At 39.0% G+C, this 27,531-nt stretch overlaps 2 protein-coding genes across 7 annotated transcripts in view; one reads left to right on the forward strand and one right to left on the reverse strand.

Annotated features, from left to right (window-relative positions):
• LOC127453104 (ral guanine nucleotide dissociation stimulator-like 2) overlaps positions 1 to 9,842 on the forward strand; it is a 48,620-nt gene extending 38,778 nt beyond the window's left edge. For 3 of the 5 annotated variants that reach the window (XM_051719210.1, XM_051719211.1, XM_051719212.1), the window contains 4 exons: positions 954 to 1,047; positions 1,444 to 1,674; positions 1,902 to 2,016; positions 6,553 to 9,842. In XM_051719210.1, the coding sequence (XP_051575170.1) occupies positions 954 to 1,047; positions 1,444 to 1,674; positions 1,902 to 2,016; positions 6,553 to 6,734 (622 nt within the window). In that variant the 3' untranslated portion in view covers positions 6,735 to 9,842. The remainder of the gene's footprint in view (positions 1 to 953; positions 1,048 to 1,443; positions 1,675 to 1,901; positions 2,017 to 6,552) is intronic. The other 2 variants (XR_007899364.1, XM_051719213.1) reach the window with 2 other exon arrangements.
• A 199-nt stretch (positions 9,843 to 10,041) lies between these two features.
• On the reverse strand, positions 10,042 to 27,531 carry LOC127453176 (deoxyribonuclease-2-alpha-like). 2 transcript variants are annotated; one of them, XM_051719398.1, is made up of 7 exons: positions 27,365 to 27,531; positions 26,996 to 27,104; positions 18,668 to 18,827; positions 17,873 to 17,963; positions 17,609 to 17,773; positions 15,474 to 15,686; positions 10,042 to 11,097 (listed from the first exon to the last, which is right to left on the reverse strand). In XM_051719398.1, exons 2-7 carry the CDS (start codon positions 27,085 to 27,087, stop codon positions 10,700 to 10,702), a joined length of 1,119 nt encoding a protein of 372 aa, XP_051575358.1. In that variant the 5' UTR covers positions 27,088 to 27,104; positions 27,365 to 27,531; the 3' UTR covers positions 10,042 to 10,699. The 2 variants fall into 2 exon arrangements, with proteins under 2 accessions (XP_051575358.1, XP_051575359.1); XM_051719399.1 differs by lacking the exons at positions 26,996 to 27,104; positions 27,365 to 27,531 and adding an exon at positions 22,638 to 22,742.

Raw genomic sequence — 27,531 nt, forward strand, 5'->3', positions numbered from 1 at the left:
GACACTATCAGAACCTGTAACCCATTTCTGGATTGCGAGCAGTTGAGTACAATCTGCATTATCAGTACGTTTTTGTACCATAGCTCCTATTTTGCAAGGTAAATCCTGGGATCATTTTTTTCTTTTGTAATAATTCAAATTACTACCTTCAGGAAGTCATTTCCTGTTTCCTGGCTATTCTGAGGATCAGTCTCTAACATGCACACACAAGCTTTCCATTCATGATCTCTTAAGTGCCGTGATCGTGTGCAGTTTTCATTTAAAGCAGTACAAAGACACACTATTGAATTTGAAGTGAATTTTTAAGATCTGCTTATGGTCTGCAGTTAATGTCTGAGTGTGGACTACAAAGCCACTGCTTTCTGAGCTTTTTATTTATACACTAGGTGAGGTGTTTTTAACCTTTCAGGACATGCAGTGTTACAATATGAGCACAAGTCCCCCACAAACCCCATCTCAACCCAAAATCCATTGCGAAAGAAATGTGCACTAACACCATTTATGTACTATTTAAATAATATAACTAAGGTTATATGCATACCGATACATAAAATATGTAGACCTTAGCTTACTGAATTCAGTGTGACAGTTGAGCTTGTCTCTGAGAACGTTATGACAATCAGTGGCTCAATACATGTGACACAGCTAGTCGTAAATCATCGACAGCTGTCAATAAACATTGAAAACATGAAGGAATCAGTGTTTTTTAACTAATCTTTTGAGCAAATGAATTGTTCTCATTTATTTCGATAGTAAACAACGTGTTTTTTAATGAATCAGTTAAATCCAAGATTTAACCACTCATTACACCAATTTGAAACAACAGAAATAGTTACTGAATGCATCAGCATGTTTGGTGGATGGGTTCAGTCTATTCAGAACGGCACACATCAAGGAGCTGTCCGACAGAATATAGTTGATTTAAATGGTACTGTTGTGTTCTCGTGTTGCAGCGCTCTCTCTGCAGTGGCACACACGGCAATAGATGCTGATAGTATATTTGACTTCCCTTCTCCTGTCAATCACCTGCTCTCAAAGCTTTGCAAGGTAAGGGCGATTAAAGAGCATTATTTTGATTACATCACAGTAATAGCCCTTTAAAAGCCTGACTTCCACACTGTTATCAGCAAATTTGCAAAATGTATTATTTGAGGGCCCATAGAAGTTTTTTATAGCATTTTAAAGTATTCTTTCCTAATTGATCCACACCACACATCTTGTCCGTGCACTTTACATGATTGTTGTGAACATAATTACTAATTAATTAATCAATCTAGGATCCAATTGGATCTTTTTATCTCTAAATATCATTAATATATGTTATTTTGTGTTCCGTAAAATATTGGTAAACAGTAAATAATGACAGAATTACCATTTTTGCCTGAACTATTCCTGTAAGAATATTTTCATATTTATAATTAACTCTAAGTCTTGGGATTCCAGCATGTGAAATCCCCCTCCGTTTCATGTCTGGATGTTGATTCGTCGCCACCACCAACCAATGATGGCACACCCTCTGTACTAACCACGCCCACTACACCTGTCAAATCACATCGCCGGTCTATCTCCTGTGGCAACAACCCCACCAATAACAAACCAGAGGCGGGACCTGATATTAGAATCATCAGGATACGGATGGATTTACAAGATGGCAACTTATATCGAAGCATTCTGGTAGTCTAACACACAAAAAAACATGAAATCCCCAAATGAGTCCCATGCTTGTGTGCTTGTGAAAGAGAGGTCTTCTGTACTTTCCTTTAAAATGGCTGTATTTCACTGCAACAGTCCAGAGTTACATCAGAAGATCTTTGACACTTCATGTCAGTTCCTATTTTAATACAGACAAATAATTTTACTTTTTGTTCTAATGTATACTCTGTTTTCGTGTGTCACCACAGGTGACTAGTAATGATAAAACACCTACTGTTATCAGTTCTGCATTAGAGAAGCACAACCAGAATGCAAAAGAAGCCTCCAAATATGAGCTGATACAACTGCTGCCGGATGGGAAAGGTGATGGACCACATCCTAAAATTAGAAAAAATAGCTTAAATATATATATATATATATATATATATATATATATACACACACACCCACACCCACACACACACGTATACGCACATTGGCAGCCAAAAATTTGGAATAATGTACAGATTTTGCTCTTATGGAAAGAAATAAAAAAGTGGCATTCAACTGATCACAATGTATAGTCAGGACATTAATAACATGAAAAGTTACTATTACAATTTGAAAAAAAAAAAAAAAAAAAAAAAAAAGAACTTCTTCTGAAATACTTCAAAGAGTTCTCATCAAAAAATCCTGCACGTGCAGCAATGACAGCTTTGCAGATCCTTGGCATTCTAGCTGTCAGTTTGTCCAGATACTCAGGTGACATTTCACCCCACACTTCCTTTAGCACTTGCCATAGATGTGGCTGTCTTGTCGGGCACTTCTCACGCACCTTACAGTCTAGCTGAAGCTCAATAGGGTTAAGATCCATAACACTCTTTTCCAATTATCTGTTGTCCAATGTCTGTTTCTTTGCCCACTCTAACCTTTTCTTTTTGTGTTTGTGTTTCAAAAGTGGCTTTTTCTTTGCAATTCTTCCCATAAGGCCTGCACCCCCGAGTCTTCTCTTTACTGTTGTACATGAAACTGGTGTTGAGCGGGTAGAATTCAATGAAGCTGTCAGCTGAGGACATGTAAGGCGTCTATTTCTCAAACTAGAGACTCTGATGTACTTATCCTCTTGTTTAGTTGTACATCTGGCCTTCCACATCTCTTTCTGTCCTTGTTAGAGCCAGTTGTCCTTTGTCTTTGAAGACTGTAGTGTACATCTTTGTATTAAATCTTTTTTGGCAATTTCAAGCATTGTACAGCCTTCATTCCTCAAAATAATGATTGACTGATGAGTTTCTAGAGAAAGCGGTTTCTTTTTTTTTTTGTTGCCATTTTTGACCTAATATTGACCTTAAGACATGCTGGTCTATTGCATACTGTGGCAACTCAAAAACAAAGACAATGTTAAGCTTTATTTAATGAACCAAATAGCTTTCAACTGTGTTTGATATAATGGCAAGTGATTTTCTAGTACCAAATTAGCAATTTAGCATGATTACTCAAGGATAAGGTGTTGAAGTGATGGCTGCTGGAAATGGGGCCTGTCTAGATTTGATCAAAAATGACATTTTTCAAATAGTGATGGTGCTGTTTTTTACATCAGTAATGTCCTGACTGTACTTTGTGATCAGTTGAATGCCACTTTGGTGAATTAAAGTACCAATTTCCTTCCGAAACAGCAAAATCTGTACATTATTCCAAACTTTTGGCCACCAGTGTGTGTGTGTGTGTGTGTGTGTGTGTGTGTGTGTGTGTGTGTGTGTGTGTGTGTGTGTGTATATATATATATATATATATATATATATATATGGGGGCCATATATATATGGGGGTAGCTCAGTGGTAAAAGATGCTGGCTACCACCCCTGGAGTTCGCTAGTTTGAATCCCAGGGCGTGCTGAGTGACTCCAGCCAGGTCTCCTAAGCAACCAAATTGGCCCGGTTGCTAGGGAGGGTAGAGTCACATGGGGTAACCTCCTCGTGGTCGCTATAATGTGGTTCGTTCTCGGTGGTGCACGTGGTGAGTTGAGCATGGATGCCGCGGTGGATGGTGTGAAGCCTCCACACGCGCTATGTCTCTGTGGCAACGCGCTCAATAAGCCACGGGATAAGATGCACGGGTTGATGGTCTCAGACGCGGAGGCAGCTGGGATTCGCCCTCCGCCACCCGGATTGAGGCGAATCACTACGCGACCACGAGGACCTAAAAGCACACTGGGAATTGGGCATTCCAAATTATATATATATATATATAATACATATATATATATATATATATATATATATATACACACACACACACACACACATATATACACCGATCAGATCACAACATTGAAACCACCTGCCTAATGTTGTGTAGGTCCCCCTTGTGTAGGGTGACCAGATTCCTGATTGTGGAAAACGGGACAGCCCCCTCCCAGCAAAAATGAAATTGACGTATCCTTACCTATGCGCAGAACAATGCGAAGTAGAGGGTGCATCCACATCTGTAACTGTTGTCACCTTGTACTTTTCGCTGGCAGCAATTTTTCTCAGTGTGCACTTGTCTTTCAAGAGTTTATCGTAAAATGCAGAGCAGTCCAGTCAAAAAGTAAGATGTACGAAAAGCATTGCCTTCATGACTGTTACATTAAGTCGAGATTTATCCAGTGTCCATGCTGCGTTCATTAATGAGAACACACTCTCCATAGATGCAGATGTCCCAGGCAGGCATAAAACAAACTCCACGACCTTGGCTAAAACTCTGAAGTTGATAGTCTTGCTCTCCAGCTCACAAAAAACATCTGTCCATGTCTCAGACACGGCCGTCTTGTTCATGTTCAACTCAGTGATGCGATGAGTGACAATGTTTTTCGCGCAAGCCCACTTATCAAAGAGCATGGTTTCGTCAATCAAACTGAGAGCAGGGATTTTGGAGTAGAAGTGTTCGAGGCTGCTCTGAATGTCTTTCCACTCTGGGATGTCTCTCAGTAGGGCCCACTCAAGTTTTTCTGTGTTCTCCAATGAGCGGCTCCAATTTTGGAGGTAATCCACTGATTCGGAATAAAAGTTTCTGACTGCACAGAAGAAATCATCCGCTCGCATGTCACCAGCTTCAACCAGGGCATCCAACTGCTTTTGAATGTCAGAGGGTATGAACGATTCCTCCAGCCTGGCCTTAAAGACTTTTCTTAGGTCATGAATGTGCAAAGCTATGGCCATGCACAACAGAGTGATAAGCAAAAAGTCCTTCACTTGCGAACACCTTGTCAGATTCTGAACACTTGGTATAGCACACTTTTAGCAGCATCCACATGCTTTTTTGTATGAACATGCTGTGCGATGTCGGTGCGGCCTCCATGGGCGATGGAAAAGCAAGCTCCATAAATCTCACACCTCACTTTACTAGGCTCTGTCTGTGACTCATTTTTTTTATTTTTTATTTAAACTCTTTTTGAAGATCCTCACTAAATGTACATGCATGCTTCCTTGACATTTTTCCAGCCACAATTTCATCTGTGTGCCCTTTCAAACTGACTCTTCAATCAGTTCACTAACTGGACATCTATTGATAGGGGATTGTGATTGGATAGTTTTATCCAATCATGTACTTCAAATAACATGGTGTGATTTTATTGGTTTTACAAGCCGTATCCTTGGCTACCTTTGATTAGAGTACTCATGTGACTGAGAAAGCCACATAGGCGATAGAGAAATTTTAGGAGAGGGGAAATGCGGGACAAAACACGATTTTTTCAGAATATGTTGGAACACTACAAAAAGTGCTTAAATATAGGACTGTCCCAGGAAAAATGGGACGTCTGGCCACCCTACCCTTGTGCCGCCAAAACAGCGCCAACCCGCATCTCAGAATAGCATTCTGAGATGCTATTCTTCTCACCACAATTGTACAGAGCGGTTATCTGAGTTACCACAGACTTTGACTAAATTCTAGAGTAAATTCTAGAGACTGTTTTGCATAAAAATCCCAGGAGATCAGCAGTTACAGAAATACTCAAACCAACCTGTCTGGCACCAACAATCATCCATGCGATTATCTAATCAGCCAATTGTGTGACAGCAGTCCAGTGCATAAAATCATGCAGATACTGGTCAGGGGCTTTAGTTAATGTTCACATCAACTTTCAGAATGGGGAAAAAATGTGATCTCAGTCATTTGGACCATGGCATGATTGTTGGTGCCAGATGGGCTGGTTTGAGTATTTCTGTAACTGCTGATCTCCTGGGATTTTTACGCAAAACAGTCTCTAGAATTTACTCCGAATGGTGCCAAAAACAAAAAATTTCAAGTAAGTGGCAGTTCTGTGACAAAAATGCCTTGGTGATGAGAGAGGTCAACAGAGAATGACCAGACTGGTTCAAACTGACAAAGTCTACGGTAACTCAGATAACCACTCTTTACAATTGTGGTGAGAAGAATAGCATCTCAGAATGCTATTCTGAGATGTGGGTTGGCACTGTTTTGGTGGCACGAGGGGGACCTACACAATATTAGGCAGGTGGTTTTAATGTTGTGGCTGATCGGTGTATATGTCTATATTATACAAGTTGTGTAAAAATTTAGAAAATTTTATATTTGACATATATACTGATATACAGTATATACTATGAAAATATCAGATGAGAATGCAATGTATTTGACGTGTTTCAAACATGCCACTTTTCATGGTAGGTTAATTGTATGTTGGATAATTTAACACATCTAATAGTTCTTGCTAAAGAAAAAAAAAACCTTGGGATTTGTTGCTGTAATGTTTTTTTTTTTTTTTAAGTAATTAGACATCAAAGTGTAGACTATATGTAGTAAGTGCATAAATTTGCATTTTGCATAATACCTTTTTTTTATAGAAGTCAAGGTAACAAACTTACTTTTAATTTTTCTATGGTTGTGTAATGAATATTTGTCTCTTACTTTCCCCACCAGAGTTAATAATACCACCCACAGGAAACGTCTTTTACGCCATGTCATCAGCTAGTGTGGACTTCCTATTAAAAAGGCGAGGAGGAAACACACCAACGGGGTCGCCGTCTCTTGGCAATGAAACCAGCGCAACCTTTCCACGAATCAAAGCCAAGGGCCGAAGATTAGTGCGGACACTTTTTTAACAAGAAAACAGAATATTCAAGTCCAAGTACTTTCAAAAGAAAAGACACAATATATTTTATTTGGAGCACTGTGATAAGATTAAATAAGATATTCTATTAAATAAGATAGTTCACCTCAAAATGAAAATTGTCAGTTTACTCACCATGTATATTTTACTTGCTTCATAAAAGGAGATCCCAAGCCCATTTGACTTGCTTGCTTCATAAAAGGAGATCAGTGACCATTCAGTGGCCTCAGTCACCATTCACTTACATTGCACATTTTTCCATACAGTGAAAAAGAATGATGAATAAGGCCTTTGAGCTCCACTGAAGAAAGTCATATGGGTTTGGAATAACAGGAGGGTGAGTAAATAACATTTTCATATTTGGATGAACTATCCCTTTAAAGTATTTTTCTGTTAGTCCTAATATTGGTGGATTTTGAGTGAAAGCTTAGTTGAAATGGCTCTAAGATGTTAGCTAAATGTTGCACTATTTTTGCATTTCAGTGAATTTAAATGACAGTCAAGTACCCTTCGCTGATGCCAGCATTTCCTGGACTCCCCTGTCTACCTCTACAGCTATTAGTCCATTGGTTACAGCATTTTAGTTTATAAACTGCATTATTAATGAACACAAAACTAATATAGAGCAGGTAAAATCCAAACATAATAAACACTCAAAGAAGGTACTTACACCTGTATAAACATTTCAAACACTGAGCTCTTCTCTATGGGCTACCAAAATGTAAAATTTACTGAAAACTGCCCAACTACCTAAAAATGAGCTACAAAAAAATATATAAAACACTGCCACTGTCTAATATCTTAAAGTATGCAAACTGGTAGTGTGCACACTCATTGTATATTTGAACAGAATGAATGAAGTGGTAAAATGTAATCTTTCAAAACCTTGTGAGCTGCTTTGCTGTCTACTGCCTTCATTGGCAGCTGCCTTCTAAATGGCCGTTAAGACCGAACACACTCTTGAGCTAAAAAAGCTAGATGCAGTGCAACATTATAGAACAAAACGGCAAGAACACAGAGAATAGTAAGAATAGTGAGATGCGGCGCAGTAGTCAGAAGATGTTTGTCTAGTTTACATAGAAAAACAGCGCAGATGGGTACAAAACTATGTTCGGTTGAACGACCCTAAAGATTTCATTCTACCTGAAATGGAACCTCACGACTGATTTGGAACACTCTACATTACACTCTAATAAGCATAAAACTTTATAGAGCATATAAATATAGGGTAAAATGGTCCATTTTTAATTAGATGGGTTAATTTTTATAGTTTGACATTAGCATTTTGCAAAGCTCACGATGTGATATTCTAATAAGCATTAAAATCCATAGTGCATCTAAATATTGCTTAAAAATGCAATTTTGTAATTAGATTGGCCCGTTTTAATAGAGTTTGACTTTAGCATGCTGCTAAGCTCATGATGTGATACTCTTATCAGCATATATAAATATTAGGTAAAATGGTCAAATATTTAATTAGATTGGTCAATTTTAATAGAGTTTGACATTGGCATGTTGCTAAGCTCATGATACGATACTCTAATCAGCATAAACATCCATAATATTTATATGCGGGATAATGTGCTAAGTAAAATGGTCCATTTTTAATTAAATTGGTCCATTTTAATAGTTTGATGTTAGCATTTTGCTAAGCTCATGATGTGATATTCTAATAGGCATTAAAATCCATAGCGCATCTAAATATTGCTTAAAATTGCAAGTTATTTTAATTAGATTGGCCCATTTTAATAGAGTTTGACCTTAGCATGTTGCTAAGCTCATGATACAATACTCTAATCAGCATAAAAATCCATAGCACATTATCCCGCGTATAAATGTTAGGTAAAATGGTCCATTTTTAATAGTTTGACATTAGCATTTTGCTAAGCTAACGATGTTATACTCTACTAAGCATTAAAATACATAGCGCATATAAATATTGCACAAAATGGTACATTTTTAATCAGATTGGTCCATTTTAATAGAGTCTGAAGTTAGCATATTGCTAAGCTACATTACGATACCAGTGACAATTTAGCCCAAGACGGAGCACTTGTATTAAAATGAATGGAATAAATTGTAATTACCAACATGGCAGATATAGAAATTGATGTCCCGACTCACAGGTCAAAGAGCCAATCACCTTTTGGATAGACATCATGTCAATCAACTCGAGAACGTGCATGCGCATTAGATGCACCAGCCGGCAAAACAGTTTTTTAGCGTGATCTGAGGTAAAGAAGCACAATTTATGATATAACTGTTGTTAGACTTTACTGCTTATTTGAAATATGTTATTTGGTTGTAATTTTTGACCAACTCTTTAGGAGGTTTCAGTCTTTCCCCATTCTAGAAGATAGGAGCTGTACTTTTACAGCCTCCATCCATAGAAAATAGCTGCCCGGGAGCGTTACCAAGACGTTACTGTCAAGTGGACTGACTTACATTAAAAAGCACTTTGACAATACTCTAATAACCATAAAATCCAAAGAGTATATAAATATCGGGTAAAATGTTCCAATAAAATGTTTTTTTATTAGATTGGTCCATTTTAATAATTTTACGTTGCATGTTGCTAAGCTATGTAGGCAGCTCACTAGGTTTTGGTACACAGCCAGAGCCATTATCGTGTTGGATTTACTGCAGGTCACCAGGCCTGGCTGTTTTCCTAAACCAAAATGAATGACTTATTTAAAAAAAAAAAAAAAAGCTGTTCTTGTGATATTGTTTTTGTACCTTTAAAATGCCAGGATGCAATGATCAACCAGAAAAAAAAAAATTTGCAGTGTTACGCTGTTGTTTCGACCCTGATGAACCTTGCGCTCTTGTACTCCTATGCTGTTGACGTCTCTATGGGAACTGAGGTACACAAGTGTTCACAGCAAGGAAGAGGGGTTTTCTCAATTTCATTTCAGTCTTCGTTTGTGGTGACTTTGTAAAGTGCCTTATTATCGGGTGCTCTTTTGGGAACGCTGTTGTGCTGGTGTGTTGCGCAGATAAGCATGTTGTGGCTTTAGTCCTGTACCGTCAGATCGGTGTTCTGACAGGTTTATGCACTACATACCTCATATTCTTGCAATAAACTTTAATTTTGATACAACTGACAGCTTTCAGACCTGATTAATGCCTTAAACATAACTGTTTATAAATGGTTTTCATAGGAAGATGAAATGTTGAAGTCATATGTCCTTTCCAGACCAAAGTTCACCTGTACTTTTTGTAAGGGCCCTGTGGTCAGCCTAAGCTATTTTAGCATATTTTTAAACAAACTCAAATTGTGAAAAGCAAAAGCACTGAAATTGGAAAAGTGCCGCAAGGTGCTTTTTATTTTGTCCTCAACCATGTTAACGTAATTCTTAAATGCAATCTGTTTGTATGAGCAGCCAAACAAGGCCTGACATAATAACACTGCGATAGGTGAAACTCTATATAACATAGAAACAATTACATACCTGTACTTTTAGTACCCTACATGTATCTTCTGTATTTAAAAAAAATCATCTGATCATAGCGTAAGAATTCCCCAAAAACACAACACTGTACCATGTTAAAATCAAATTTTAGAGAAGGTTCAGCTTGAGCTGTGAGACATGAGATGATTTAAGGTTTTAATCATACATTTACAGTATTGCATTTACAGTGCAAAACATTTTTATCTGAATAACTGTCATCAAATTATTTCAATAAGACTGTTGTGAAAAACCGGACCCTCCAAATAGACACATATTAAAATAGACTTTCTAAAGGGATATTTCACCCCAAAATTTAAATTGTCATTATTCACTCATCCTCATGTTGTTCCAAACCTGTATGACTTTTCTTACATGCAACTCAAATGCAGATGTTTTGCGAATTTGGAAAAACATGAGGGTGAGTAAATGATGACAAATCAAAATCATACCCGTTTGACACATACACCTATGGTCTTTCTGTATTAATTTGGTTTTGATGTGTTCATTAGCGATAATGCATGGCTTTATCGCATGCCTGCACTTCTCCGCTGCAGTTCTCGCACTGCAGTGCGGCAGAGCGATAGGCCTTCCACACCACAGCATCCTGACGACACACCGTACCTCCACCTCTTTTCTCCTCCGCCTCGTCACGGTTGATATCTCCAACGCAGACCCACCCGCCAGACATCCTACTTCCTGCATGGCTGCCACCGGTACTGATGGCCCACTTTGAGTGGTCCTGTGTGGCCTTGAAGGTGATGCTCTGGCCCAGAGAAATGAGATCTACATTCAAGACTTTCCAGTTTGGAGAACAGTCTGAAGGCAGGACGCCTGTTGAGCGACGCCAGAACTGCACCAACAGGTCGGACTGCAGTGTGGGCGCCACCCAGGAATGATACAAGTCTGAGGATGAACAAAACAGTGAAAAAAAGAATTTTTAAAGAAGAACATTTTGGCCATTGAAATAAAAATGCTGTATTATTTACTCACTCCCATATTGTTCCAAACCCATATGCTGTGATTTTTTGCGTGGAACACAAAAGGAGAAATTTTGCATGCATCTTTCCTCATACAACAACAGTTTTCCGTGGCTATTGCTTACAGTTTATGATGTCATTGACGCCCAACATGACAAACTGCGCTTCAGCAGAGGGTAAGATTTTCACTGAATAACGACTTAAATTTCAGTTTGTTCCTCACACAAAGCTATCGAATTGCTTCAGAAGACTTGAAATATATACATGTCATTTGGACTACTTTTATCAGGGTTGCTGCAGAGTTTTTAAAATCAAATGTAAGAATTTTCAAGACCTGAACAAATAAAATTAATACCATATCCCCATACCAAAACAAACCATCAAAATCTCAAAATACATCATGTATCACAGACTCTTTCTTAAACAGGCAGCGGCACACATTCAACATGGCCTTAAAATTGCTTATCAGTAAAACAGGGTAGGATATATGCAAGTTTAAAATACTCAGTACATGTTTTTCACATGTACAGTATATCACATTAAAATTGGTTTATGTACCATTATATAAATAGATACAAATTGGAGGTCAACAGATATTGGATTGTGCTGATACGATAATGTGTTGAAAGAAAGCCAGTTAGTCTGCCAGTAGTTTTTTAAAAATTGGTAGCCTATATTAAATGTTCTTAGTCTTTTCTTCCTGTGATGGGGAGGGACAGATAGAGGCTACAAGAGTCCAAATTGAATTAATTTCCAGATGCACTTTATGAATTCCATTTGATTAATAGCAGGAACTTTTAACATTAAAGGCACTTTAACTTTGAAATACACTGAGGACTCTTATTTTGAAATGTTTGCGCTTCACTGCTTCCAGCTGCTCATTCAAACAAATAAGGGATATAAAATGTGCATTCCCAAAATTATCTACAATGTATTACAATATGAACAATTAAAAGTAAACATTGTCATATTTCATCAACACTACATAATTATCATTAACAGTTGATCTTTAGTGATAGTTTGTCATAAATTTCTGATATGGCTCAATGATTGTAAACTGCTCTGCAACAGCCGAAAACACACACAAGCCCCTGAGTGCCTGGAGAAAATAAAGTGCAGTGTGTTCACTTTGAAGTACGCAGCGCATACATTTATTTAATTAAATCGTATTCTTTTGAAGGTTGATTATCACATTAGGTCATATCACGATTCCTGTCTTTCCGCCACCAAATTTAAGACCTCTTTAAATAACAATTAAGACTTCTGTTGTATCATTTAATCTATTTAAGACTTTTTATTTTGGAAAACTGAATTTAAGTCATTTTAAGATTTTTTATGGATCCGCAGGAACCCTGTTTATTTATGGTTCTAAGTTTGTCTTTTTTGGAGCTTGACAGATGTTGTCACTATGTCATTGCATAGAAAAGAACTGCCTGAGAATTATATGACATGTCTTTCTCTTTTTCAGCCAATGGGTTTTGAACAACATGTGAATAAATAATTGCAGAATGTTCATTTTTGGGGGAAATATTTCTTTAACAAATTACCAGAACAGATTTGTTATATTATATATATATATACACACACACACACACACACACACACACACACACACACACACACACACACACACACACACACAGTTGAAGTCAGAAGTTCATATACACCTTAGCCAAATACATTTAAACTCAGTTTTTCACAATTCCTGACATTTAATCGTAGAAAACATTCCCTTTCTTTGGTCAGTTAGGATCACTACTTTATTTTTAAAAATGTGAAATTTCAGAATAATAGTAGTGAGAATTATTTATTTCAGCTTTAATTTCTTTCATCACATTCCCAGTGGGTCAGAAGTTTACATACACTTTGTTAGTACTTGTTAGCATTGCCTTTAAATTGTTTAACTTGGGTCAGACATTTTGGGTGGCCTTCCACAAGCTTCTCACAATAAGTTGCTGGAATTTTGGCCCATTCCTCCAGACAGAACTGGTGTAACTGAGTCAGGTTTGTAGGCCTCCTTGCTCGCACACGCCTTTTCAGTTCTGCCCACAAATTTTCTATCAGATTGAGGTCAGGACTTTGTAATGGCCACTCCAATACCTTGACTTTGTTGTCCTTAAGCCATTTTGCCACAACTTTAGGAGGTATGCTTGGGGTCATTGTCCATTTGGAAGACCCATCTGCGACAGAGCTTTAACTTCTTGGCTGATGTCTTGACATGTTGCTTCAATATATCCACATAATTTTCCTTCCTCATGATACCATCTATTTTGTGAAGTGCACCAGTCCCTCCTGCAGCAAAGCACCCCCACAACATGATGCTGCCTCCCCCATGCTTCACGGTTGGGATGGTGTTCTTCGACTTGCAAGCCTCACCCTTTTTCCTCCAAACATAACGATGGTCATTATAGCCGAACAGTTAATTATTTTATTTTTTTCATCAGACCAGAGGAAATTTCTCCAAAAAGTAAGATCTTTGTCCCCATGTGCACTTGCAAACTGCAGTCTGGCTTTTTATGGTGGTTTTGGAGCAGTGGCTTCTTCCTTGCGGAGCAGCCTTTCAGGTTATATCGATGTGGGACTCGTTTTATTGTGGATATAGATACTTTTCTACCTGTTTCCTCCAGCATCTTCACAAGGTCCTTTGCTGTTATTCTGGAATTGATTTGCACTTTTTGCACCAAACTACATTCATCTCTAGGAGACAGAATGCGTCTCCTTCCTGAGCGGTATGATGGCTGCATGGTCCCATGGTGTTTATACTTGCACACTATTGTTTGTACAGATGAATGTGGTACATTCAGGCATTTGGAAATTGCTCCCAAGGATGAACCAGACTTGTGGAGGTCCACAATTTTTTTGTGAGGTCTTGGCTGATTTCTTTTGATTTTCCCATTATGTCAAGCAAAGAGACACTGAGTTTGTAGGCAGGCCTTAAAATACATCCACAGGTACACCTCAAATAGACCTCAAAATTGACTTCAATTAGCCTATCAGAAGCTAATTGGCTAATTGTCTAAAGACTTGACATCATTTTATGGAATTTTCCAAGCTGCATAAAGGCACAGTTAACTTAGTGAATGTAAATTCTGACCCACTGGAATTGTGATATAGTCAATTAAAAGTGAAACAATCTGTCTGTAAACAATTGTTGGAAAAATGACTTGTGTCATGCACAAAGTAGATGACCTAAACGACTTGCCAAAACTATAGTTTGCTAATATGAAATCTGTTGAGTGGTTAAAAAAATGAGTTTTAAATGACTTCAACCTAAGTGTATGTAAACTTCTGACTTCAACTAACTAACTAAACTAACTAAACTAACACACACATAAACACACACACACACACACACACACACACACACCATTAAAACCACCTGCCTAATATTGTGTAGGTCCCCATCGTGCCACCAAAACAGCGCCAACTCGCATCTCAGAATAGCATTCTGAGATGACATTCTTACCACCACAATTGTACAGAGCGGTTATCTGAGTTACCGTAGACTTTGTCAGTCTGGCCATTCTCTGTTGACCTCTCTCATCATCAAGGCATTTCTGCCCACAGAACTGCCACTCACTGGATGTTTTTAGTTTTTGGCACCAATCGGAGTAAATTCTAGAGACAGTTGTGCATGAAAATCCCAGGATGTCAGCAGTTACAGAAATACTCAAATCAGCCCGTCTGGCACCAACAATCATCCATGCAATTATCTAATCAGCCAATCGTGTGTCTGCAGTGCAGTGCACAAAATCAAGCAGATACTGGTCAGGGGCTTTAGTTAATGTTCACATCAACCATTGGAATGGGGAAAAAAATTGATCTCAGTGATTTGAACCATGGCATGACTGTTGGTGCCAGATGGGCTGGTTTGAGTATTTCTGTAACTGCTGATCTCCTGGGGTTTTCACACACAATAGTCTCTAGAATTTACTCCGAAGGGTGCCAAAAACAAAAAACTTCCAGTAAGCAGTTCTGTGGACGGAAATGCCTTGTTGATGAGAGAGGTCAACAGAGAATGACCAGACTGGTTCGAACTGACAAAGTCTACGGTAACTCAGATAACCACTCTTTACAATTGTGGTAAGAAGAATAGCGGGTTGGCGCAGTTTTGGCAGCATGATGGGGACTTACACAATATTAGGTAGGTGGTTTTAATGTTGTGGCTGATCGGTGTATACTGATATATATATATATATATATATTTTTTTTATTATTATTTTTTTTTTTTGGTCAATATACAGTACATACTTTCTTGCATTAAAGTGTGGCATTACATCAGTTTTTAAAAAGGAGTCTTACCATTGGCAAAGTCTGCACCCTTTGCAAAGCTAATGAACTCTGTTCCAGCCAATGAGGTGAGTGAGATGCTGCGATTGGCTGGAGAGGAGGAAGTGTTTTCCCATCTGCCCAGTTTGTGTTTACAGATCTGTCTCATAGCGGGCACATCAGCAGCTAAAGAATCAGGGATGCTGCAGTCGTAGATGTGAGGCTGATTAATTTTCAACTGTTCACCTGTAGAAGATATTTATATGCCTTATATTAATGAAAAATAACAAAGAAAATCTCTTTAATATCTTAATTGTTTCTACTGGATTTCAATGAGTCTCAACTGAGATTAAATGAAAACTTTTGCTTAAGTCACCAGTTTAGATGTTTCTCCCAACAAAAAGCCCAAGTTATACTCTAGAGCAGTGGTTCTCAACCTTTTTTTGATGAACACCCTGCTACTTCATTCCCTTACTTGATGATAGATTTGATTATTATAACTGATAACTGCCCCCATTAGTAAACTAACGCCCCCCTCTCTACTAATTTGGCATCCTTTGAAAGCCCCCTTTGTGGCGGTACCGCCCTCGTTGAGAACCCCTATTCTGGAGCCACAGTTCTCAAACTGGAAGGCATGCCTCCCCGGGTGCTCCAAAGCATGTCAAGGGGGGCGTGGAGATTGATGATAATTCCACCAAGTAAAATTAAAAGATACATAAATACAATAAAAATTGATCGTGAAGATAAATGCCGTTGTAATAATGTTAATGTTGGGAGCACAACATGTACCGGTTGCGCCACCGCGGATCTCTCCGCTCGCTCCAAAATCCTAAGCTCTCAATCAAAACCGGACGCGGGCTCTTAAATAAACTACGCTGCTCTCAGGGAGGGTGTGTGCATGCTCAGAACGTGTCCTATGCATTCGCAAATCTTTTATAAAGCCACACAGCTCTGCCTCTGATCATTCATGTTCTGCCTCTGCAGACATGTTATATCAAGGGAGAAACTATACTGGAGTTTGAGTATTCAACTTGCCATTTGGCCATTTTTTTTTTTAAGAAAATGCAGTATAATACATGGTTAAGAATGATATTCTGATGTAAGTGATGCGAGCAAATAAAACCATCAATTAAACATCTGTTGCAACTGACATCTTCTGTCAACTCAGTAGAACACTGCTGCACAAGTTTATCTAGGGCACAGAATATTTGAAAATATGCAGAACATTTAATTACATTTTTAAAACAACATTATCTATATAATATCATTAGTCTTTATAATATCACAGCAACTATGTTTATTTTTATAGAAATGAGACGGTATACATGAAAATATATAGCTGGCTATTTATTTTAGGAAGTGGGTCCCTTGCGAGGGGATCATCTTGTCTCCAAACATCCATGACATCAAAAAGTTTGAAAACCCCTGCTCTACTACACTGTTTGATAGTGATTTACAACACAAGATGTAATGGACCTAGAGAACAGCAAAGTGAGTGGTGTTGTCACTATGGTTACAGTGTCAGTTAGAAGGATTACTCTAACCATTACTATGGCAACTGCATCCCATAAATGCTTTGTCTTTAGAAATTGCATATGAAAGATGAAACGGTTAGGTGAGAAATGTTTCATTGCATCAAGCAATGCTTCTATCATATGTCAATATACGAAATTTTAAAACATACATGAGAAAATCTTGAGTCACGCTTCAAAAGATGCTAGAGCTTTTCTCAGAACTATATTCTCTTTTCAGAACTAAGCTATTTTTTTGTAACTACTTTTAATCAGCTGACCTCATGGCAATTTCCAGTGAATATATGAAGTCAGTTCCCTCAAGTTATGGACATGTTCCACTAACATCTGACAACCACCAAGTGTCCAAATACAACAAACACTACTTAATTTTGAATGCTTTATCTATTGTTTCACCATTTCAATGCTAAAAAAAAAAAACGTCTCTTTCTGAAAAGTTTTGCTTGAAAATAGTGCTTGTGCTACTTTTTTTTTATTTCTTTTTTTAATGAATGCTACTTGGTTTGATATTTTGCTATCTAATGCAATGGTATTTGTCCATTTAAAATGTAGCCAAATTTCCAAATACTTTTTGTTGGCAATTTTAAGTCAATTTCAAGTCAACCATCTACTTTGTAAAATGCATTGGATTAATACCTATGGTCTGAAATCGCTCCAAAGGATAAGTGACACAGATAAAGTTCTGTCCATTAGTTATACCAGAACTGGGGTAAGAAAACTGCCCCTCCGTTTTGGGAGGGGGGAAATGAGGCGTGCTGTGGACCAACCAGAAGCCCTGTTGCTTATCAAACACAACAACACCTGGAACAAATAAAACAAGTATACATGAACAGGATCCAGTAAATGTCTGCTTTGTTTCAACAAAAACTTAAATGGTTAAAAGCAGAAAAAAAACTGCACCTTTGGTGTGGCCACAAGTCCTGCTTACATCTCCTAAACTCCTCTGTTCTGGTGGTTGGTCATTATATAAGATGTATCCAACATCACCGCCCTGGAAAAAAACTCAACTGTTCAAAGCTTAATATAATATCCCTTACAAAAAACTCAAAAGTTCATGGCAAGTTTGCCGCAAATTCTCCACTGATCATTTTCACATGCAAATTAGCTAGCTTGTGGCAAACTTGCAGCAAATTGTCCATTGTTGCCAAAGGTTTGCTGAAGGTTCACCAGTACCGGTGAAGAGCTGCAAACTCCTGGCAAACATTTGCAGCGAATCACAAGCTCATTTGCATGTGAAAATAAAGAGTGGCAAATTTGTGGCAAGTTTGCGGCTAGTTTTCCAGAACTCTAGATTTTTTGCAAGGGATAACAAATATAACTGAATGTAAAAGCAGATCTGAGGCCTTATGAGAAGCATGTGAGCTTATTAATTTCCTCTTTTATTGTGAATTATGGTGAGATCTGAGCATTAGGCTTTGCGGTGTAAATGCTGCCTAAGTTTGTAATAGTTCTCCAAAATGGGCAAAATGGGCAGATTACAGAAGTGAATAAGCAGAGTAAGCTTCTCTAAAAATCACTGATCCTGAAATCTTTAAATCATAAAATGACTGGTAATGAAAATATATGTTCTGTAAAGAAAAACAACAGCATGTTCAAGTAAAACGACTTTTTTTTGTAATTTATTTAATCAGAATATAGCTGTGTAATAGCAAATTATGTTTCCATAATAGCATAAATAAATAGGGTGAAATGTACCTCATATAAAGGCCCTACTGTTTTCCCAACAGCACTTTGACTGTCATTAACTAAAGTGTGGCCATTCATCCATCCCTCACTCTCTCCATCCATGAACAGATACTTCAGGCCCTCCTCTACAGGCTCATGATGGGGGTGTGGGAGTTTGTAGAGGTAAAACCTGGAAAGAGAGAGAGAAAAGAGGAAAATATCCTCATGACAATTTTTATTTCATATTAGTGTGTGGAACATAAGAAACATACCACATTTACTAATTTTGCAGTCGCTTTTATCCAAAGCAATGTACAAATAAGAAATGCTACAACAAAACTTTATATAAATATTTATATACGGTATATAACAAATAACAGTATAAAGTAGGTTATCCAGTCTTGATAGTATATTTATACTTTACCACAACAGAATAAAATGTTATTGTTATATATGATTATATCACACTAATCCAAATAATTTTATATTATATATAGTAACTAGTTACAGTATATAATATAAAACAATCTGGATATGCACTGGTGGCTAAAAATTTGGAATAAATGTACAGATTTTGCTCTTATGGAAAGAAATTGGTACTTTTATTCACCAAAGTGGCATTCAACTGTTCACAATGCATAGTCAGGACATTAATAACATGAAAAATTACTATTACAATTTGAAAAATAAATTCAGAACTTCTTTAACTACTTCAAAGAGTTCTCATCAAAAAATCCTCCACGTGCAGCAATGACAGCTTTGCAGATCCTTGGCATTCTAGCTGTCAGTTGGACATTTCACTCCATGCTTCCTGTAGCACTTGCCATAGATGTGGCTGTCACTTCTCACACACCTTACAGTCTAGCTGATCCCACAAAAGCTCAATGGGGTTAAGCTCCATAACACTCTTGTCCAATTATCTGTTGTCCAATGTCTGTGTTTCTTTGCCCACTCTAACCTTTTCTTTTTTTTTCTGTTTCAAAATTGGCTTTCTTTGCAATTCTTCCCATGGGGCCTGCACCCCTGAGTCTTCTCTTTACTGTTGTACATGAAACTGGTGTTGAGCGGGTAGAATTCAATGAAGCTGTCAGCTGAGGACATGTGAGGCGTCTATTTCTCAAACTAGAGACTCTGATGTACTTATTCTCTTGTTTAGTTGTACATCTGGCCTTCCACATTTCTTTCTGTCCTTGTTAGAGCCAGCTGTCCTTTGTCTTTGAAGACTTTAGTGTACACCTTTGTATGAAATCTTCAGTTTTTTGGCAATTTCAAGCATTGTATAGCCTTCATTCCTCAAAACAATGATTGACTGGCGAGTTTCTAGAGAAAGCCGTTTCTTCTTAGCCATTTTTTACCTAATATTGACTTTAAGACATGCTGGTCTATTGCATACTGTGGCAACTCAAAAACAAACACAAAGACAATGTTACAGTGCATCCGGTATTCACAGCGCTTCACTTTTTCCACATTTTGTTATGTTACAGCCTTATTCCAAAATGGATTAAATTAATTATTTTCCTCAAAATTCTACAAACAATACCCCATAATGACAATGTCTTTGCAAATTTAATAAAAAATAAAAAATGAAAAAAAAAAAAAAAAAAATCACATGTACATAAGTATTCACAGCCTTTACCATGACACTCAAAATTTAGCTCAGGTGCATCCTGTTTCCACTGATCATCCTTGAGATGTTTCAACAAATTGATTGGAGTCCACCTGTGGTAAATTCAGTTGATTGGACATGATTTGGAAAGGTGCACACACCTGTCTATGTAAGGTCCCACAGTTAACAGTGTATGTCAGAGCACAAACCAAGCCATGAAGTCCAAGGAATTGTCTGTAGACCTCCGAGACCGGATTGTATCGAGGCACAGATCTGGGGAAGGGTACAGAAAGATTTCTACAGCATTGAAGGTCCCAATGAGCACAGTGGCCTCCATCATCCGTAAATGGAAGAAGTTTGGAACCACTAGGACTCTTCCTAGAGCTGGCCGCCTGGCCAAACTGAGCGATCGGGGGAGAAGGGCCTTAGTCAGGGAGGTGACCAAGAATCCGATGGTCACTCTGACAGAGCTCCAGAATTTCTCTGTGGAGAGAGGAGAACCTCCCAGAAGAACAACCATCTCTGCAGCACTCCACCAATCAGGCCTGTATGGTAGAGTGGCCAGACGGAAGCCACTCCTCAGTAAAAGGCACATGACAGCCCGCCTGGAGTTCGCCAAAAGGCACCTGAAGGACTCTCAGACCATGAGAAACAAAGATGGAACTCTTTGGCCTGAATAGCAAGCGTCATGTCTGGAGGAAACCAGGCACCGCTCATCACCTGGCCAATACCATCCCTACAGTGAAGCAGGGTGGTGGCAGCATCATGCTGTGGGGATGTTTTTCAGCGGCAGGAACTGGGAGACTAGTCAGGATCGAGGGGAAAGACGAATGCAGCAATGTACAGAGACATCCTTGATGAAAACCTGCTCCAGAGCGCTCTGGACCTCAGACTGGGGCGAAGGTTCATCTTCCAACAGGACAATGACCCTAAGCACACAGCCAAGATAACAAAGGAGTGGCTCCAGGACAACTCTGTGAATGTCCTTGAGTGACCCAGCCAGAGCCCAGACTTGAACCCGACTGAACATCTCTGGAGAGATCTGAAAATGGCTGTGCACCGATGCTCCCCATCCAACCTAATGGAGCTTGAGAGGTCCTGCAAAGATGAATGGGAGAAACTGCCCAAAAATAGGTGTGCCAAGCTTGTAGCATCATACTGAATAAGACTTGAGGCTGTAATTGGTGCCAAAGGTGCTTCAACAAAGTATTGAGCAAAGGCTGTGAATACTTATGTACATGTGATTTATTTTTTCCCGTTTTTTTATTTTTAATAAATTTGCAAAGATTTCAAACAAACTTCTTTCACGTTGTCATTATGGGGTATTGTTTGTAGAATTTTGAGGAAAATAATGAATTTAATCCATTTTGGAATAAGGCTGTAACATAACAAAATGTGGAAAAAGTGAAGCGCTGTGAATACTTTCCAGATGCACTGTAAGCTTCATTTAACGAACCAAATAGCTTTCATCTGTGTTTGATATAATGGCAAGTGATTTTCTAGTACCAAATGATCAATTTAGCATGATTACTCAAGGATAAGGTGTTGGAGTGATGGCTGCTGGAAATGGGGCCTGTCTAGATTTGATCAAAAATGACTTTTTTCAAATAGTGATGGTGCTGGTTTTTTTTTTTTACATCCGTAATGTCCTGACTATACTTTGTGATCAGTTGAATGCCACTTTGGTGAATTAAAGTACCAATTTCCTTCCGAAACAGCAAAATCTGTACATTATTCCAAACCTTTGGCCGCCAGTATACATATATATATATATAAAAGAGGCTGATAATTGGTCACCATTTCTTAGAGGTATTTCAACATTTTTAATCACCTTTAAGGTTCTTTGCAGATTACTTAATAGTCCTGCAGTGTGTCAAATTAATTTCTAGAACTTTAAATATTCTATGCAGTTGCTCAATTAACCCTTAATGCATGGGTGTTTTGCAAACATTATTACATACGTCAGCGACCCGGCACTTATATCATCACAAAACGATCTACAAAATGCCTAGATAGTGTAACATTTTCAAAGCATTTTAATTAATTAGAAAATAATTGAATGAAATTTATCCTGTAAAATTTTGGCATTTTATTTTTAATATATCAAAGAGATGATGCAAAACATGATATTAATTACTTTCACACTGAAACTTTATGAGACTCAGTTGGATGTTGAGTTACACTATGTATTTTCTCAGGCACTTATTGATCCTAAATAGTCATACATCCTACAGAATTTCAGTAGCACACCCAAATGTCAATAGCCATATCATACTGTTCACGTGTTACACTTGCTACAGTTTGCTTCCATGTTGCTTCATCAAATAGCAATGTCAAATGTATATTAAAAGGATAGTTAACCCAAAAATTTATATTCTCTCATCATTTACTCACCCTAATGCCATCCCAGGTGTATATGACCTTCTTCTGCTGAACATATTTGAAGAAACATAGAAGAATATCTCAGCTCAGTAGGTCCTTAAAATGCAAGTGAATGGTGATTTCAACTTCTGAAGCTCCAAAAAGAACAGACAGTCAGCATAAATCTCATCCATATGACTCCAGCGGTAAAATTAATATTTTAATTCCATTTTGGTGTGAAAATATAAATATTTAAGTACTTTTTAACTATAAATCGGTTGAGACATCCAGGATAAGCACACAAATGGACCATTGTAAAAAACATACAGATACTGTCACAGAGATAGTCCGGTGACTTTTAGAGGGTTTTTAGAACCCAGTTGCAGAGCCTTCTTTATTGAAAATAATCCAGAGGAAGAGGAATCACAAAAGAAACAAGACTAAGACTCACCAAACTCAACACAATAACAATGCAAGACAAAAGAGAGGGAGAACATGAGGGTTATATATACACAGAACTAAATTGCATAGACTAGAAACACCTGTAAACAATTAGGAAGGGAAAATGAACTAAGACAAGGCAATAACAGCAATACAATTTCAAAATAGAAGTCCAGCCCTCTAGCGACCCCTACTGGCCGCTAGGGGAAGTTATACGTGACAGAGTAGCCCTTTAATGGGCGGCTCCTGATGGTCAACACAAAAACAAAACAAGAAAGAATGGGTCCAGCAGTTTGGGTGGCGGCTCCAGAAAGGGGTTGTGGTCCGGAGACCAGGGAGGTGACTCCAGGAAGGGAGTGGGGTTCGGAGGCCAGGGAGGTGGTACTAGGAAGAGAACGGGGTCCGGAGGCCTGGGACATGGCTTTAGGAAGGGAGCGAGATCCGGTGGTTTGGGTGGCTGCTCCAGAAAGGGGACGGGGTCCGGAGGCCTTGGAGGAGGCCTGGGCTGTGAAACAGGGCGCGACAAGTCAGAAGGGCATGTTGGAATCTCAGGGGCCGGGGCCGTTGGCATCTCAGGAGGTGGAGCCGCAGGAGGAGGAGCAGTATGCAGTTCAGGAGGTGGAGCGGATGGAGTCGCAGGAGATGGAGACTCGGGGGGTTTGGGGAGATGGAGGCAGCAGAGACTCAGGGGGTGGAAACTCAGGGGGAGGAGTGGGCGGAGCCGCAGTAGGCTCAGGGAATTGAGTCTCAGGAGGAGCGAATGGAGCCGCAGCTTTGTCAGGAGACTGAGTGGGTTGAGTCGCAGTAGGAGTTTTAGGAGAAGGAGACACAGGAGACTTTAGGGGAGGAGCCATGGAGAGCTCAGAGGGCAAAGCCATGGAAGACATGGGGGGCGGAGCTGTGTAAGACTCGGGGGGCGGGGGGGGGGGGGGGTGAAGCAGGACTTGGGCAGTGAGGTCAGGACCACTGAAGCTGGGACTACCGAAGCTGGGACCACTGATAAAGGGGGCTTTTCCCTCCTCCTCCTCTTAGAGCCTACCACCTCTGGTAAGAGAGAACAGGGTGTCTCTGGGTAAGCTGCTCCACCTCCCTGCTGGTCTGCCTGCAATATGCTGGTAATAAACTCCCTCAGTGACATGGAATCGCAATCCAGTGGCACAGACTCCCTTAAAGAATTTTTAAGTACCAACCAGAATAAGTGCCCTTTCCGGCATAATAGTCTGAGATGCCAGTCTCCAAAATTCCAAGCTGTATTCCACTGCCGACCTGGATCCCTGGCAAATTTGTCCAATTTGTTCTGCTGGGTTCATGGTAGGGTCTTGCATTCTGTTTTTAGAACCCAGTTGCAGAGACTTCTTTATTGAAAATAATCCAGAGCAAGAGGAACCACAAAAGAAACAAGACTAAGGCTCACCAAACTCAACTCAATACAACAACAATGCAAGAAAAAGACAGGGAGAACACGAGGGCTATATATACACAGAACTAAATGACACAAACTAGAAACACCTGTAAACAATTTAGGAAGGGAAAATGAACTAAGACAAGGCAATAACAGGTAAATCAAATTTCAAAATAGAAGTCCAGCCCTCTAGCGACCCCTACTGGCCGCTAGAGGACGTTATACGTGACAGATACAAGAACAGATCTAAACCAAAACTAACTAAGCTTCTGTACAGCGTTCCTCCTACTTTGTTGTAAACAGTGCTGCTCTTCCAGCTGTGAATCACATGCGTCAGTTCTCGGGTGAACATGCCAATGTGATTACGTCACACGCGCATACCACTGCTAACCTGGAAGCTATGCTTTATAGTTAAAAAGTACTTGAATATTAATCTTTTTTGCACCAAAAGCGATTGTTTCTCTTTATCAGACATTAATTTAACCACTGGAGTCGTTTGGATGACGTTTATGCTGACTGCCTGTTCTTTTTGGAGCTATAAAGTCGAAATCGCCATCCACTTGCATTTTATGGACCTACTGAGCCAAGATATTTTTCTGTTTTTCTTCAAATGGGTTCAGCAGAAGTTTGTGCACACGCAAATGGGATACTGATAATTCACCACCACTGCACAGAAAATCGACAGGATATAGTAGTAATTTACATATGGCACTCATTTGTCTTGTACTAAACAAAGAAAGATATATTCTGTTATAGTAAACTTATATAGATAAGAAACAATCACAAAAATCTGATTTATAGTAGTGGAAATATATTTTGCGACACTAGTACATATCTCGGGTCACTAAAGACCCTATACATTTTTAGTAATTAAACAATTAGAATTTTTTTCCCTAAATTTGGAATTTTTCCATTGTTAGACCATTATAGACCATTTCAAGAATGTAAACAAAAACATATCAATTAGAACGGTCCAGACGTATTTCCGGATCCTTTCACAAAGTCTCTTTTTCAAGGTAAGTCAGTCCTTTCAACGGAACATATTTCAAATAAGGAGTAAAATCTGACAACACTGTGCGGATTCACTCAAGCGGTCCGGCTTCTCCGGGCCTTGACACTTGAAGTGAATAGCAGCCCGGCATCCTGGCCCACCGGCCGCGACGCGTGCTCCAACTTGTGCCAGGGTTCCAGGGTGCGAGTCCGGTGACGCATCTAACTTGCACCTACTCCGTTCCTGGACATGTAAAGACAGGCGCGCTCGGTGTTTAAAGGCAGCGGTGATGAGGCTCTTCATTGAGATCACGCGAGCCCCATCACGAGAGGCGGGGCGGCGATGATCCACAGGAAGGGTGTGTCGTTCTGTCACAACTGGTATAATAAATTGTGTTTCTTTAACTCAGATTACACTAAAAATGCAATTATACCATCTTGTATAGCTAATGCGCATGCGTGTTCTCAAGTTGATTGACAGGCAATTTCTGTATCTAAAAGGTGATTGGCTATTTTACCTGTAAGGTGGTTGACCATTGGTTGCCATTGGGCAATCCAATTTCTCCCATTAATTTTAATAGAAGTGGCCGGTCTCTGCTAAATAGTCTCTTGGTGTTTCTCAATTCTAAGAACACAGAGAACGGACTTGTGTTCTTATGAAGACCAGTCCTGCCAAGCTACCTAGGAAGAATGAACTCGGAAGGACAGGAGGACATAGAATGCATCTATTGTGAGATTTCAGATGTGCTGCAATCTTCCTGTTGTGCAATTAACCGTCACAGCACATTTGAATATAGTGAGAGAACTACTGGCATTATCACACCATTGACGGCATTAATATCATCAAACCAGTGATGTTTTGCTGGACTAGTGACATGCTTGTCTTGCTTTGATTCCTCTCCTACCCCCCCCGGAATATACGCCCCTGGTAGTACCGAGTTCTTGCCCACAAGTCACCATCCGATACATCCTCGATTTCAAGGACACATCAGGGTAATTTCCTGCGTTCTTGAGGATTGGATTCGAAATTCGGCTGTGGATGATGACGTAGCACGATTCCACGAGAACATAAGAACACACATTGAGAAACATCCTCTGTTCTAACAAGCAGGAAATGTTCATGGAAAATTATGTCGCTTGACGTCACCAACGAACAGTCCTTGAAATGGTCTATTAAGAGAAAGGTAGAGGAATACTAAAGTGGGGGCATAACTCCAACAAATGGATGAGGTAAAAGAGGTGGTATGAGGTCCCGAGTCACTAAAGACCAGATGTATGCATTTAAGGGTTTATATGAGATCATAAAAACTGCATGTATAATAATTATAAACATTTAGAAAATGGTTTTAAAAATAGTTTTAGATGAAGTATCGCATGTTACACTGCTATCACCATGTCGTGTATGAGATACAAGATATTGACAAAAACATAATATATCCAATACGATGGTCAATGATGTATTGCTTTGCTGGACTTCCGAAGGCTAGCACTATGAATAAATATTCTGCATGTTTAGTCTTGGCTGTTTAAAATGAGAAATGTGTGTGTCTATACAAACCAATCAACAGGTTTGCCCTGATCATCATAACATGAGATAGAAGAGGAACCTCCTGATGCATGCAGAAGGAGGAGCAAAACAGGAACCAACATGATGGAAATCAAAGAACCTAAAAACAAAGTGAAACACAGTTTCAATGCAAAATAAAGTGCAAAATAGTAATAGTAAGACGCTGCTGCAAAACTGAATGTTTAAAGTCTGTAACTGAAACTTTGGCATAGTGGTTTATCCCATACAAAAGTTTTACTCTCCCTGCACATTCACTTTATACATGTTTATAGTCTATGCATGATTTAAGCCAAATAGATGACCGTGCTAGCGTAGCTAGTGGTCCAAATCTTTAACGTTAACGTTTGTTGCTAACTTTACCTTAACGTACTGCAGCTGCTGAAGAGGTTGAAATGTAAGTTGATCATGTCAGTCAGTCCATCTGAGTGTGCAGGTTTTAAATCCTGTTTTCGCGTCTCTGTCACATGAGGCAGGTTTATTAGTTTCAATGTTGTGCATGTAGAAATGTAGCGGGTAGAAAAGAAGTT

This window comes from Myxocyprinus asiaticus, chromosome 15, assembly GCF_019703515.2.
Source record: "Myxocyprinus asiaticus isolate MX2 ecotype Aquarium Trade chromosome 15, UBuf_Myxa_2, whole genome shotgun sequence".
NCBI classification, from domain to species: domain Eukaryota; kingdom Metazoa; phylum Chordata; class Actinopteri; order Cypriniformes; family Catostomidae; genus Myxocyprinus; species Myxocyprinus asiaticus.

Excerpts from the sequence above, each read along its gene's own strand:
- LOC127453176 (XM_051719398.1), bottom strand. The coding sequence starts at position 27,087 with ATGTTGGTTCCTGTTTTGCTCCTCCTTCTGCATGCATCAGGAGGTTCC. Across the intron at positions 18,828-26,995 it reads CAGGGCAAACCTGTTGATTG|GTTTTACCTCTACAAACTCC; the intron begins GTTTGTATAGAC and ends CTCTCTTTCCAG. Across the intron at positions 17,964-18,667 it reads CAGTAGGGCCTTTATATGAG|GGCGGTGATGTTGGATACAT; the intron begins GTACATTTCACC and ends GTTTTTTTCCAG.